Source organism: Mirounga leonina, unplaced genomic scaffold (assembly GCF_011800145.1).
Source record: "Mirounga leonina isolate KUSES-001 unplaced genomic scaffold, KU_Mleo_1.0 Mir_91, whole genome shotgun sequence".
NCBI lineage: Eukaryota > Metazoa > Chordata > Mammalia > Carnivora > Phocidae > Mirounga > Mirounga leonina.
Window position 1 is genome coordinate 47,747,321 of NW_023270839.1, and position 15,527 is coordinate 47,762,847.

Genomic DNA, 15,527 nt, shown 5'->3' on the forward strand with positions numbered 1-15,527 from the left:
GTGGGCTCCCCTTCCTAGAAGCCCCAAGCCCAGGGGACCTGCCTCGCCAGCTCTCCTCAGGCTTTAGTGTGAACATCTGTTTTTCTGTCTTCCCGGTGCGTGGCTCTGTGACAGCAAAGACCCCATCAGGTTTACCTGGCACAGAGCAGAAGCCGGATGAATGTTTATTGAAAGGGTGAAGGGAACAATGGTGAGGAAGGAGTTCTTGGCCCATGGAAAGCCCCAGACTCCGTAGGGGCACTTATCAGACCCAACATATATTATTTAAAATGTGGCCAAAGGAAGCAAAGCCAACCTGCCAAGACCCTGGAGGAAAGAGCTGACAAAGAAGGGAAAGGGAAATCGTGGAAACAGTTCAATTCTGGGAAGCAGTACAACCGGTATTTGGGGGCCAGGTCCAGGGACAGAACAGAGTTACCCAAATGTCCCCCAGCATAAAGAGGTGGGGGAGCCCCAGTGCCTCTGAAGGTGGTCCCCAGAGCAGACTATGACTTGCCACAGAGTGACCTGGCTCTAAGGAAGGCCGCGAGAGGAAGGGCTCTGTCAGCCCCATTTGACCAAGTGGTCCCACGAGGATGGCAGCGGCCTGTTTCCACCACAAACAAGCCAGGGACACCGAGTGTGAAGGCAGAGCTTCCTGGTTTTTGTTCTCAAGCACAAGGAGGCAGCTGGGCTCCAAGCAGACCACTGAGGCACAAAGAGTCCTGGCACCAAGAAACCTGGTGAGTTCTGAGCCTTTTCAGCCAATGCGAACACCTCTCAACATTAATTCTAGGACTGAGAAGGGCATGCGGCAAGACTTCACGTTTTCTGGAGGAGGGAAAGAAAAATGTGCTGAGTTCAGGCCATATCTGGAACTGTGGGTTCCCCCACCCCGAGCACCTCCTTCTAAGAAGAGTCACTGATAAACTGGAAGTCATGCAGAGAGAACCGGCTGTGTTGGACACCAACACCAGCATAAGCCAAAGGGGCAAGTGAACTGCCATTCCTCTCCCTAACTAGAGCCGTGCTAACAGAGCAGAGGGAGCAGCAGGCTTGTCTGTGCGGACTAAAGGCCGAATGCTCTGGGGAACAAAGGACACAGCAGGCAGTCCTTAGGAGGGGGAGAGACCTCTTGTCCCAAGGAGTGACAAGCAGAAGCTGAATGACCATGCCTGGGGATGCTGAGGACAGAACGTCTGCCGAAGACACAGGGCAGGAGCAGACCTCTGAGCTCCTTTCTACAGAAACCCACCATCTGAGGGGAAGATGTGACAAAGTATTCAAGGCACACGAAACCCACTCGCTCAACTTGGACGTCTGCAACGCAGTCGGGAACACTGTGCCAAGGGGAACGAGAGCTCAGGCAGATGGAGCAGCAGCTTGGGGGTTGGTGCCCTCTCTTCAAGATGAAAGCTGAGCCCAGTTCGTGTTGGTGTTGTTGTTTAGCATTGTTATTTAACTGCTCTTGTATTTACGCCTTCAGGACAGAGAAGAGGGCCCTGCCTCCTGGCACCGCTCTGAGGCCTTGGAGTCTGGCGTCCTTACAGCATCCGCGGCAAAGACTGCCTGAGGAGACGAGGCCAGGGGAGGACATGGAATCTTCTGGAAGCCCGTGGGAAGGCAAGCTGCCCTACCTGCTCCCAGTAAAAGCACCCCTGGCCACTCCCCAGCCTGAAGTCATCTCAGCAGCACACGCCTCTTCTGGCCACATGGCAGCCACCCTGGACACTGGGTGGCAGCCTTGCTCCAGCCTTGGGCATGTCCTGAGGATGCCACACCCTAAAGTACCAAAGGGCCTGGGGCTATCACGGGGAAACTTCTCCCAAAAGAGAGTATGGGCATCACACAACATCCCATGACATGGGTCTAAAATTTTCCACCCAGGGCTCAGAAGCAGGGGCGAGCCACGCACCAAGACCCACACACCATGCCTGCCCCCCTGTCTCCACCAGCTCAGGTCAGCCAGAAGGGCCACGCAATGGACAAGGCAGAAGGTCAACCATCAGATGTATTGGGGAGAGGAGAGATGGGGCACCTTCAGGAGTGCCTCCTGTGGGCAGCCACCTTGGCAGTTTGCTGGGGGGGGGGGGGGGGGGGGGTGAGAAGGAGCAGGAGTTCATGGGGCTCCTCCAGCAAAGATGAGCTCCAGGGCCGCTTGGATGTCGCCGCCCGTGGCCTGCAGGGCCCGCAGGCTCAGCTCGTCATCCTGGATGCCCATGTCACGCAGCTGCTGCAGCTGAGGCTGCCACTGGCTCTGTAGAAAGACAGGAGCAGGCAGGAGCGGTTAGCTGGGACCCTCCGTAGACTCCCTCAGGTCTGCCCTCTCAGGGGGAGAGAGGGAAGGTCGGTTCCCACAGCAAAGTCGCCGCTGTGAAGGTCCACAGTGCACAGGGCTTCGGGGAAGACTACCTACCAGAGGAGCTGGAGGGTTTAGAGAACAAACACAAAGTTTTCCCAATTAAAAAAAGGAAAACGTCACCATAAAGATCAAAAGAGAAGGTGCAGATTACTCACAGTCTAAATTTCAAAAAATTAAACGACTTACTTTCTCCTGCTCTATGTATAGACCGACAGACACGTACACACAAAATGAGGGGAGGGCATACATTTTTAAATTAGTTTTGTTTCTGAACATGACGCAGAGTGAAAAGTCTCAGTCTATCCACTCCCATTCCCACCCCAGAGAACCTATTTTACTTTCTTTGAGAAAATACAAATATGTGCTCTTTTATCTACCCTTTTCTGAGACCCTTGTTCTACACTCAGCAACCCCTCTCGCTTTTTTCGAACATAATTAATGCATCCCGGTGATCTCTCTATGCCACTAAGTAAGGACCTTTTTATTTATTTTTATTTTTTTAAAAGATTTTATTTATTTATTTGAGAGAGAGAGAGAGAAAGCACGAGCGGGAAGAGAGGCAGAGGGAGAGGGAGAAGCAGACTCTCCGCTGAGCAGGGAAGCCCGATGCGGGGCTCGATCCCAGGACCCTGAGATCATGACCTGAGCTGAAGGCAGACGCTTAAGCAACTGAGTCACCCAGGCGCCCCTAAGTAAAGACCTTTTTAATAACTGTACGATATTCCAACTCATGGACGTCCTGAAGTGCACCATAACCGAGCTGTTTCCAACCTTTGGCCATCACAACGATGCTTCAGGGACTACCTCTGTACAGCTGTCACTTTCTACATACACGTACCTCCGTCTCCAGGGTAAATCCCAAGAAATGGGGCTGTAAGGAATCACACGGCTTTAAGGCCTTCAGCGCTTCCTTTCCATGAAGAGTCTGTTCCTGCCCTTTGTCCATTCTTCTATGGAGTTCTTAATCCCAAATTACTAGAATTCTCCATACCAGAGAAGTTTTGCCCTTTGTCTGATACACGTTACAGATTTTTTCCCAGTTTGTCAGGCTTCGGTCTTTGCTTGTTTGGTTGGTTGGTTGGTTTGGTTTGCTATGCAGAAATCTTCACTTTTACAAACTCAAAATGTATTACTCTTCATGCAATGGCTCCTGGATTTTGACTCTCAGCTACAAAAGGCCTCTTCTACTATAAAGGTTTAAAGAAATCAACCCACATTTTCTTTTAGAACTTTCAAAGCTTAATAATATCTCTACCTCATGAAGGAGGAAGTGCACAACTTAGGGAAGACAGTGTCCTCACTTATGGGAAAGAGAAGGCAGTGGGGATGACACGCAAATTCAGAGAGGCAAGGGTGAGGCGTGGAGGGCTTTTCAAAAACCACACAAACCAACTCCGCCTCATTTACAGGCCGGGTGGAGCCGGTGAAAGCCCCTGAGCTGGACAGCAGAGGGAAGGGGCATCTAGCTGCAGAAGATGAAGGAACGGAAGACAAGCCGTCCACGGGTCCTGCTCCTGTTCCCCTCACTGTCCACCAGGGCCACGTGGTTTAGAGAAAAACCACAGGAGCTTGGCCCTGTCTTCCCCCCTGGATGGCTTCATGACCCTGGACAAGTTCCAGAAATGGCACTGGTCTCCCAGGCTCACTGTGAGGAGCAAAGCAAACAGAGTGCCGCAGACAGCTCGTGCACGGAGACATGCAAGCAGACCTTGGTTCCTAGGGCCTTCCACTTAGCTGCTAGGGTGACCCTCCCAGGAAGCAGAGCATTGATGGTATCCTTCCCTGCTTAAAACCTTCCATGGCTCCCTTGTGATTGCAGAATCCAGTCTGGTCTCCTTACCCGAGCACTCCAGGCCTTCATGGCCAGGCTCCTGCTCCCCTTTTCACTGGCTCCATCTAGGATCTTCTCCACGAGGACACTGCCTTCTAGCCTGTAGGCTTGGGTATGTCACATGTACCTCCCCAGGCGGCTGCCTCTGCCCGGACACCATCCTCCCACCTAAATACCTCCTTCCCCACCTGGCTAACCTCTAACCAATTCTTTGACAATCAGCTCTGCCGGTACCCCTCCATGGCATGTCTCTGATGATGATGGCTTGCCTCTGCCCCAGGAGCTGGACCCAGGTCTGGTACATACGCACTCAACACTTGGTCAATGCTCATGGAATGAATGAACGACTCTGATTCAAACTGCCCCAAGTATCCAAGCCACGCAGTCAGTGGGGGCAGGCCACAGTCACAGGGTACAGGAGTGAAAGCCACAGGGACAACTGCCCTTGCTGGAAACATCCTCTCCTGTCACACCACCATGCCCCAGCTGCTCCTGGAGTGAAGAAGGCCCTCTGAAGAGCAGTAAGAAGCTGACTATCCAAAGTAGCTAAGAAGTCACCAGTAACTAGGACACCAGGAGGAGGGACAACTGACCTGAAGGCTGGGCTGTCCCGAGGCCTGCAGGGCATGCTGTAGAGCTTGGCTGAAGAGATCATTGGTGATGGGCGTCCCTGACTGGACCCCAGAAGACATCGGTGAGGTCCCCGAGGAATGGCCCTAGAGACGAATCAGCGGTCAGTGCCACCCTCAGAACCACCTCAATCTTCCAGCACATACCAGCTGCTGTCACAGCACCCTATCGTGGGTCCCTAGGGGACCCAACTACTGCCTCCCAACAGAGACCTGCATGAGACAACCACAGAGGGATACCTAAAAGCTCGCTGTGGCCAGGAAAGATTCCATCCTTTTCTGCTCCAGGGAAATGGAATCGAGCCCCTAACCTAGCCTAGGCCCCCTGCACCGGGAGAGATGGCCTTGGCAACTAGAGTGACCATTACCAGGAACGCGTAAAGCTGGACGACTGAGCCCTGTCACGGATGAAGAAGGGCACGTTATGTGAGGGGAGGTACTTCTGAGCTATGATGGGAGGAATTCTGGACTGTACCACACCCCAGAGGCTGGGCCCTAAGGACAACGGAGTGGGGGAGGTCAACTGAGCTGCCGTGAGAACCCCACCAGGGCTCCAGGCAGACTTCAGCTCAAACCAGATGGAGTACCAGGGTCAGTGCCGCTAGGGAGCTTCTCCCCTGGGGGCCGGCCTCCCTCTGCAGGTGCAGGCCCTCCCTCCGTACCTGGGTGCCAGGAGTCGGTGTGTGAGAGCTGCTCTCCGGAGTGCTGGCCAGGGCTAGGGCAGTGGCCAGCTCGCTCTGGGTGATGGGCCGGGGGCCGGCGGCTCCACTGTACCCCAGGGAGGCTGGGCGTGAGCTGGGTGTGCTGCTAGAGGGCGTGGACCTGGAGCTCTGGAGAAGGGAGGCAATCGGGGAAGTGGTACTGTGACGGTCCCACATGAACCCCGCCCCCGCTACCGGAACTACCTGACCTGCTGCCAGGTTCAGAAGGGAAGAGTAGGCCACAGATTGGCCACCAAAGGGGTTAAGACCACCTCCCAGCTTGGGTGTGCCAAGTCCCAGGGAGAGGCGCACCCATGGCACCATCTCCTCAAGTGGCAAGCAGCCAGGCCACTTACTGGGTGAAAGTCGTCCTCGTCGTCGGAGAGCCCTTCAAACAGGAAGCCACCTGGAGGAGGGAGAACAGATCTGGGGAGGAAGAACAGAAAGGCACAGGCGCAGCTCCAGACTCTCAGCTCAGATCCTCTCCAAATTCACATTTTCATCTCTTCCCTTGGAAAATTACAGGACAGATGCACTCCCTGACTCAAACCGAGAGTTCCCAAGGAACGCCCTCTGCCAGCGCTATACATAGCTGCTGAGTAAAGCAAATCCCTGGGCCACCACCGGCTCCCCAGGGGACCTACGTTACACTGCCCTGGGGCCTACCTGGCATGTCCCGGTACGAGCTGGAGGGCGCGCTCCGTGAAGAGGAGTCGGCTCCCGGCAGTGGGGTGCTGCCAGCCACCGAGTGCAGAACCAGGACGATAGCATTGACCAGGGCTGGGTGAGCAGGCACCAACCTGGGGCAGAGGCGGGAAGAAACAGAGGGTAACTGCGAAGGACCGAGCTCCCTGGGCACGACAGAAGTTCTGGGTACCTTCCAGACAATCGCACTGCCTGTGCCCGCCTTTAAATTCCTCAGCGCCTCCCACCGGCGGGCTCTGCCCCCAGCCACAGCGGCCAGGTCTGCGGTCCGAGGGCCCACTGCACATGCTTCACCCGCCCCTCCAGCAAGGCGTCATGGGACACACACAGCCTAGGAGGCTCGGGCGCCCTTCTCCAGCCTCGACTCCGTCACGACTTTCCTCTGGGAAATCTCTGGGAGGTCCCTTCTCTTCCCGGGGTGGGGCTATTTTCTTCACTTGTACAGTAAGGGATATGACCTTTTACTATGTCCCTTCCGGCTCTCAAATTTTAGGGATCAATGCACCTGCTTTCTTTCCCCATCCTAAAATATTTCCAAGGCTCTCCAATGTCTACAGAAAGAGAGCTGAGCCTGGCCTGCCAAGCCACCGCCCTCAGAACCCTGCTTCGTCTCCACATCTCCACATGTCCCTGCCCTTGGGCTTTGTCGGTCTACTGGTAGCCCCTGCTCTTCCTCACCTCCTGACATACTTCACAGGTGGATTCAGGGATAGACGGGATTGGGCTCTAAGAGCAGAATCCAGGGCGACAATGAGGTTTCTGGGCCAACCATCTGGGGAGGGATAGGGGACCCTTTACTAAGATGGGTGTACTTACGTATCAAGCATGCTGGGATCAGCGAAGACAGAGAAGAGGTCCTTGTCCTGGAGAACACCTGAAGGAGAACAGGGCTTACCTGAGAGACTGGGAATCTAGCCAGATCCAGGTGGGTGAAGAGGCTATAGGCCTCAGATCAACCGGCTCTACAGGGACATAGGATCACAAAGCAGCTCCCACGAGAAGGGGGGAAACGAAGCACCAAGAAGCACAAGCCAAGCATTCTCCATCTTGTGCCCCTCTCACTGCCTCCCTCTGTACTTAGGTCACACGCCTTGGACTAACACGCCAGCCTCTCTTCCCCATACGTCTGGGTTCTTCCCTAAGCCACTAATGTGTTCAGGAAGTCTTCCCTGCTGGGGGCTAACTGCTGCCCCCATTTGGCATCCTCACGTCTCATTTCTGATGTTAGGTAGGCCATGATTTCTCCGTAGCACTGACAGCCCTTGGAGGGCTGGGTGTAGGGCACGTGTCTTGGTCTCCCCTCTCCCTCAACAAGACCAGTGATTGTGGACAAGATGGTAATTGCCTTCCCCTGGTTTCTCCTTCTCCAACAACTCCTATTTCCTCTGGCACTTACCGAGAGCAATAGGGTCACTGCTGAGGCCTGGGGTAGCCACAATGATCTGATCCAGAGATTCCTTATTGCTGAGCATCTTAAAGACCTGCAGGAGAAATGGGGGCGCTGAGCACTCCACTAAGCCCAATCCACTCAGCAAACACCCACACGCTGCTGAAGGGCTTCCTCCCCCTACAAGCTCTCACACACGCCACCACAGTGGAACACTAGCCCCAGGAAACAGATGAACCTCTTTTTGTTCTAAGATTGTGGCTTACTGGAGGGTAAACATTAAAAAAAAAAAAAAAGCAAGATCACAGTAAACCTTCAATTTCTATTCCTTTCCCTCATCTACAGTTCTAATGCTTCCAAAATAAAAGCTCTCTTTATAAGCCCAGTAGCAAAAGTTCCTCTAGGTCCCAAAAGCCCTTTTCAATCTCTATGAAATTACCATTTTTGTATGCATACATATTGGGAAGTTTGCAGCTCTATTAATTTGGCTTATCAATTCTCCTACAGAGACACATCAGCACATTTTCCCAGTGAGGAAATCCAGGTAAGGAGCAGTGGGCAGGCAATTCAGCAGGGAGTCAAAGAACGAGGCCCAGCAGAAACAGTATGTGGATCCACAGGCCGTAACTACATTCATTCCATGAGGCCACTATCAGGAGGGGTGGTATCATTATCATTAGATGGAATCAACAATACCTAGCTGAGAGAGCCTCTTTGGGGGATGACAGGGCTCTCCTGAGACCCACAGGCATGACAAAAACTCCCTGAGGAACTCTCAGTAGCCATGGCGACGGGCCACCAGCTCCCACTCCACACCACTCACCAGCGTTCGCACCCCCTCCTGCCATCCTGACAGGAGGCTCGGGCAAGGGGCCTGGGCGCGCACTCACCGCCTCCCTGTAGGAGGAGCTGCTGTGCAGGGCAGTGTGCAGCACCCGGAACTCCCTCAGGGCAGCCGCTCTGTCCACAGGTTCTGGGGACAAGACACTCAGTTACCTACAACCCAGCCCTGTCCCTGCAGCAGATGCAGCGCAGCATTTCAGCCCGCTCCCCCAGCACCCGGCTAAGAGGACGAGTGCCCGGGCAGAAACACCCGCCGATGCCGCAGATGTGAAAACCGTGCTCTCTTTTAAGCTTCTCCAGTACATAAAACAGAGATTCCAGCTCCGGCAGAGCTGAACCTTGCCACATGAAAGAGACGGCTCTGATCGATGTCCCACTGCAGGAATTCTAGACTTCTCACATTTGCAAGAGGGAAGGTATAATCAGCTCAGTAGACTTTTATACAGTGATTTAAAATAAGAACCAAAAGCCATCTGAACAATATGGAGCGATGCTGACACAATATGTTAAGGGAGAGAAATAGAACACAAAGTTGTACATATGTTCTCTAGTAAAGCTACGTAAAATGTGTCCGTGTGCACGTGGTCCCAGGCTGGAAAGGGACAGAGGGAAGAAGAGAACCTGGGTAGGGTGGCAGGATCAAGGCTGATTGTTTCCTCTTTGATATCTTCTTTCAGGCTTCTGTAATATTATTCTGAATTTTTAAACAAATATTTAAGAAGGACCGAGAAAACACACTGTGCTCCTAGGGTTCTTGTAACAACCTTGTATCACATACCGCATAACAAGTGCTTCACTGAGACTCAAAGCTCCCTTCTGATCTTTGGACACTATGATTCATTCCCAACATGGGAAAGTTTAGGAGCTGTTTTCGTTTTACTTGGGTTACTTTACTGTTTAGGACATCAGCCCATTTCACAGGTGAAGAGATCTGGGTAAAAGGAAGGGGAGTAGGTACGAAGTCCACACTGGGTCACACTTTTAAGTGTGGTTCTCGCCTAGGACAGCTACCTGTGATTATACACACTGTGTACTGCCCAACTCCAGGGGCCACCATCCCAAAGCAAGGGGAATGGCAGCCTGGGGTCTGGGATAGCAACCATGTCCTTACCTATACTTCTAATCAGGACAGTGGTATCTTTCAAAAAAAATATTCATCTTAAGTGAATTACCCAATTTATTCATTTAACAAACATGTACTAAGCAATTTACTCCAGGCCTGGTTTGGGGGAAAGGCACAGGAAGGCAAAAAAATAAGACTCCCTGCCACAACAAGGAACTCTTGGGACAGAAGCAGAGACTAGATCAAACCCACAAACACACAATGACAAAAGAGCATGCTCAGGCGCTCCGCAGAGATGTGGACCCCAGTTAGGGCACGAGGGGCAGGAGGCAGACAGCCATCGTGGAGAGGGCAGGCTAGGACACAAAGCCGTCTCCCAGGGAAGACCATCTGAGAGGGTGTTTTAAGGCCAAGCACATGTTCACTAGGGGGAGAAAGTCCTAAGCTTAAGTGAGAACATGTGCAAAGTCGTGGAAGCATAAAACAACGAAGTGCTTTGACAGAACAGCAAGTTGGTTTTTGTGGCTGGAGCTCACGGTACACTTCGATGCTGGAATAGCAGGCTCAGTGAGCTCCTGAAGGGATTTGCAACCTGACACAGAGAACCATCACAGGGATCCAGGTGGGAAGGAAGGGAACTGACAGGTTCTCCTCCTCCAGGCGCTAATCTAGTGGGAGATCAAGAAATGTGCTTCCTTTTTAGAAGCACGCTCAAGGACAAAATATCCAAAATGCCAACATGATAGTTTCTTTTCGGATCTGAGTTTATTTTCACTCACAATAAAACATAACTTTGTTTCAAAAATAAATCTCCAAAGGGAGGAGGAAAAGGACGCTTAAACCAGCAATCAGCTAAGAGTTATGGTTGTCTCTACAACATCTCTGAGCTAATCTCAGTCTCACTCTTTTGGAAGTGGGAGGCAGCCAGCCCATTGGAAAGAATGTGGGCTCTGGAGCCAGGAAAACCTGATTCACATCCCAGCTTTTGCACTCACTTTCTAAGTAGGTGACCTTGAATAAATACCTTTTCTTTTTTTTTTTTCTTTTAAAGATTTTATTTATTTATTTGAGAGAGAGAGAGCGCGTGCGTACGCGCACAAACAAAGGGGGGAGGGGCAGAGGAAGAGGGAGAAGCAGGCTTCCGCTGAACCGGGAACCTGATGCTGGGCTTGATCCCAAGACCCTGAGATCATGACCTGAGCCAAAGGCAGACACTTAACTGACTAAGCCACGCAGGCGCCCCAATAAATATCTTTTTTAATGCTCCTTTTCTTCATCTATAAAATGCTAACTCTGTCATCTGGCCTACAGGTCTAATGATTAAATGGGATAGCAAAGAGAAACAATCTGGCTCAAAGGAGCAATAAATGTTACTTTTCCTTTGGCAGTGCCCTCCAGCCAAACACCAGAGGGGCACACCTGCAGTGGACCACGCTTAGTTTACTGCTCTGTAGAGAGAGGAGGATGCACACCATAGGAATGTGGGCATCTCAATCAGATGACGTGAGAGAAGACTTATAGGATTTGGGCTTTGGCTGTGATGTGGGGGGACGTTTAAAGAAGCAGGGTTTTGCTCTGGGTTGAATGCTGTCAGGAATTGGGGGTGATTTTACGATTGGATATCTTAACAATTCTTACCTAGAAGGAAGGAAAACTAGAGCAAGGCCCAAGCTGTAACTGATAAAGATGGAGCAGTCACTCATGATAGCTGGAGACAGGGATATGTGATCATTTTTGTGATGTGGACAATGTTCAGGGTTTTGTCTCTGTTCAAAAATGAGAGGGATCTTATTGTTGTCTTGATCCATTACTTTCTCAGAGTGAGTGGCCTTATAGATGTTGGTGATCTGTGAAATTGTTCATATTTCAAGGCCTAGCTGAGGGCCAGGCCAACCCCTGAATGTCAGAGACTGCCTTTCTCTTTCTCACTTCCCATGACTGGACAAAAGAAGATCTTTTTGTCCTTTATGTTTAGAATTGAAAAGAGGGGAAATTTCAAGCTGATAACCAATCACAGTAATCATGAACGTACAAAAGTATGTCAAATTGCCAGTTTCACAAAGCTAATCTTTTTATACAGCTTAGCTTTATCTTTGGGAAAGCTTTTAAAACACAGAAAACTTAAATTATGAGTTCTAAGCAGCACCTTTTATTAATAAATCAAAAAGGCATTAAAGGCCTTGTAAGTTTACTCCAAGAGCTACTTTAATACTATTATTTTCAAGCTTCAGGAAAATACATTACCAGGATAGCAGGAGTGACCTTATTGAATAAATCACCACCTAGGGTCACTTGTGGGAAGATTTGCTAGCAAGAGGACAAACTACATCATTACAGGAGCATAAGGAGTTTCCAGCTTTTTTCTAATGTGAACAACAACAACAAAAAGATACAAAATTCACTGAGAAATCAACTGTTAATCTAAAGGAGTTTAAACAGACACACACTCCCTACCCCACTAGGAAACAGTGGGTAATGAACTTAAAAAGTAGAGCAACAAACCCCCTTCTGTTAGTGGTGTTGACAGCAAGTAGATCAAAATCCCACGCTATTATCAATGGGAGACTAATCCAATAAGTAAAACAGATATCCTCCATCGCCATCTCAGTAAATCCCCTCTTTATTCCACCCAGGCCATGCCTCAAGAACACACAGACCCTTTCCTTGTAGAGATTACAGAGGCTCTCCCTATCTAAGGGCCCTTACTCACCTGGTTTCTGATCAGGCTCAGGCCAGGACTTCCGCAGAACATGTACTGTGGACCCAGGTTGAATGCCATAGAAGTCAAGGGTCTGGTCATCTTTAAGCTTCCGGCCACAGTATATCAGATCTAAAAAGAGAACGGTCCATTTATATTTTGCTCCTCAAAACAATGTAGATGGTTTCTGCCCCTAAGAAACTTATCTTGATTGGACAGATAGAGAATGATACTTGCTTTATTTAATACATATATTTTAATAAAAAGCACTAGCAAGTACAAAGTCATAAAATACAGAATCTATGCATAGGAAAGCTCTAGAGCTTAACATCCTGGAGACTGCTCAATTTAAATGAATGGGAAAATGCAACAACAAAAAAAGGATGAATCAATTGGATCTCTCAGCTATTATAAATTATGTCTGTAATTTAATTTAATTCCTTCTTCCTCCACCTAGAATACCCTTGCCATCCTCCTTTCCTTTTTTATTACCTTCCATCTAACCAACCAAGCAAACAAAAATCCTTCTAATCATCCCTCAAAACCCATCTTCAATACCATATACTGGAGGCCTCCCCCAACAATGCGCTCCTCCTTCTCTAGCCTACCCCAAATTCTTGCTCTTCCATGTCATAGTTAAGGAACTCTGTGATAAAGTAGCTCAGTATAACGCACAACTGAAATGGCAACCAATAGTTTTATTACATGGTTTGTGTTCCTAGTCACCCAACAACACTCACTTCCCAGACTGTTAACATGATGAGGCAACAAATCCCAAACTCTTAATTTACCCTTATAATTCCAGAAGTATCTCCCCAGAAAGAGATCAGAGCAGCAGCCCATTCCCAGCCCACAGAGACTCACCAATCAGCTCAGGGTCTGGAACAGACTCCTGGAGTTTGCCAGCAATGAGCTGCTTCAGAAATGAAATACTATAGCCCCCCAGTGAGTATTCACCCAGTTCTGACTCTGGCAACTGGAGAATAGACTTTGGGGCAAGTGGCTGGTCAGCCAGCTTCACCGCCAGGTGCCAATCTGAGAGAGACATCCTCTCTCTTTCGCGCTCTCTCTTTCTCCCTGTAAAGGAACAAAGCCTTAGTGGTTAAAGGACAGACCACCACCCTACACCACCCCCACCCCACCAAGGGGTTGAATGAAAGCTAATTCAGTGTGACAATGTTGGAAAAACACAGGATGCAACATCAGGAGGCCAGAACTAGAATGTGGGATCCTGTCTTTACTCATCCTATGATAAAGAGCACAAAACTTCAGCTCTCTAGGCCTCAGTTCCTTCATCTTTAAAGTGGACATAAAAACACCATCTCACTTAATAGGAATGTTGTGAGGTTCAAACGAGATCATCCAACCCTCTCCCTTATGTATGCTCCTTATTTCCAATTTTCTTCATCAACTCCTCTTGAACTGCAATAGCTTTATAACAAGCTCCCTGACTCTTGCCTCTCTATCAAACAACCATGCTAGAAGCCAACTCATCACTTTATTTTTTTCAACTCAGTATAGTTAACATACAGTGAGTATTCCTTTCAGGTGTACAATTTAGCGATTCGACAATTCTATACATTACTCACTGCTCATCCTGATTAAGTGTACTATTAAGTCCCATCACCTATTTCACCCATCCCCCCACCGAGCTCCCTTCTGGTAACCATCTGTTTGTTCTCCACAGTTAATCATCGCTTTAAAACACAGACCTTATCAAGTCATTCCTCTGCTTAGAACTCCTCCAATGACTCCAAACCACTTCTATGAATAAGTCTAAACTCCACAGCCTGGCTTATGACAACATTCTTTCTGTTTCCTCTGCCAGCCTTCCTTCCCCAACAGAGCCCTGTCCTACTCTAACCTCTCCAGCACTAAGTCCACCCCCAGAAAGCCTTCCCGAACACTGCATGTAATTCCTCCTCCCTTTGGTCTCTTAGCAAACTCCTGCCAAGATCAACTCAAATACAACCTCCTCCATCCCCTCTCCCTTTCCTCTCACATTCCCTCAGGGCAAAGGTTTACAAATACCTATTTAATTCTCAACCCTCCACCCCCAACCCATTCTAGGAGGCCCTGGAAAGCAAAGACTAGAATTTTTATCTTTATTGTCCCAATGCTTGGCAAATGTACCCAGAAAATGAATCAGGAACTCCGAGGGTGGAAGAATCTCATAGGACCAGGCAAGCCTCGTTATAATCATTACTGCTTCCAAAGAGGCCTCTAGTAGGCAAGAGTAAAAAGAAAAGGCCGTGTAGCTTTGAGGCTGCACAGCAGACCCCAAGGCATCCTCAAGGTACACATCTACTTTAATACTGTTCAAGATTATGAGAATAAATAGGTCTTTTTATATACCATTATCTCATTTAATCCTCACAATTGTTCCTTGAGGCAGGCATTATCATCCACATATTACAGACGAGGGAACCGAAACTCAGAAAGGTGAAGTCACTGGCCCAAGGTTACAGACAGCTAGTAGTGGGGCAGGGACACTATCTTTTAGGTGACGACCCCACCGCTCCCACGGGACCAGCTAACTAATAGACACACGTCTAGCCCGCGCGGCCCAGGGCCCGGCGCCCTCACCCGTCCCGCGGAAGGAATCCGGCCGCAGAGCCGCCGGTGTAAACACACTCCGGTCCACTCGCCGGAAGCCGGAAGCCCTGCGCTGCACTCTGGGAGTTGCAGTTTCTACTGCAGCCCGCCCCTTCTGAGGCGCCTGTAGGCTAGTGGCGCTAGGGGCAAAGCTTCCGGTCGACGGGGAGGGCGTGGCTTCTAGGCCACTTGAAATTTCCCGCGCCGGGGTATCTGTGCACTTTTCGCTGGCGAGGGGCCTGGTTATGTGTCTGCCTTCCAGGGCGCGAGTCGCAGGAGGTGGGCCTGGCGCCGTCCCGGGAAGCGTGCAGAGTCCGTCGGCTACGGCGGGCTGTGACGGCGCCGCCGGAGGGAAGGCCCGCCCGCGTCCCCTCCCGCTGCGACCCTGGCCCCCCCTCACCCTCGAGGGCGCTTTCCCGAGCAGCCTCTTCAGACACGCCCAGCGGTACGTCGCTGTCCTCCCCCTAGAAAACGGCGTGCCCCCGGGTGAAGTGAGCCTCTTACTTGCGCCTCTCGTCGCCAACCTACCTGTGGAGGCAAAGGGGGAAGGGAAGGATGACTCCCTCTAAACCATGGAGGGGTGTTACCAAGTCGAGATCGTGATACCTCAACACGCAGTGGCGAGGTCTATGTAACAGTCATCCACAGAACTTAGGGAGAGGAATTTCCACTGAACTGTTACAGAGAAACTGCATATTTTAGATGCACGGTTCGAATTGGATTGTTTGCACGGA

The 15,527-nt window shown here is 50.4% G+C and overlaps 1 protein-coding gene across 2 annotated transcripts; it reads right to left on the minus strand.

The window, feature by feature from the left end:
* Positions 1–115: 115 nt before the first annotated feature.
* UBL7 (ubiquitin like 7) lies at positions 116–14,883 on the minus strand. Of its 2 annotated transcripts, XM_034993914.1 has the most exons (12): positions 14,785–14,859; positions 13,063–13,275; positions 12,211–12,330; positions 8,485–8,567; positions 7,604–7,688; positions 7,024–7,081; positions 6,169–6,302; positions 5,859–5,908; positions 5,464–5,631; positions 4,766–4,888; positions 1,283–2,236; positions 116–810 (listed from the first exon to the last, which is right to left on the minus strand). In XM_034993914.1, the coding sequence occupies exons 2-11, from the start codon at positions 13,244–13,246 to the stop codon at positions 2,099–2,101; spliced, it is 1,143 nt and encodes a 380-aa protein (XP_034849805.1). In that variant the 5' UTR covers positions 13,247–13,275; positions 14,785–14,859; the 3' UTR covers positions 116–810; positions 1,283–2,098. The 2 variants fall into 2 exon arrangements, with proteins under 2 accessions (XP_034849805.1, XP_034849806.1); XM_034993915.1 differs by having other exon boundaries at positions 116–2,236; positions 14,785–14,883.
* Between the last annotated feature and the right edge of the window lie 644 nt (positions 14,884–15,527).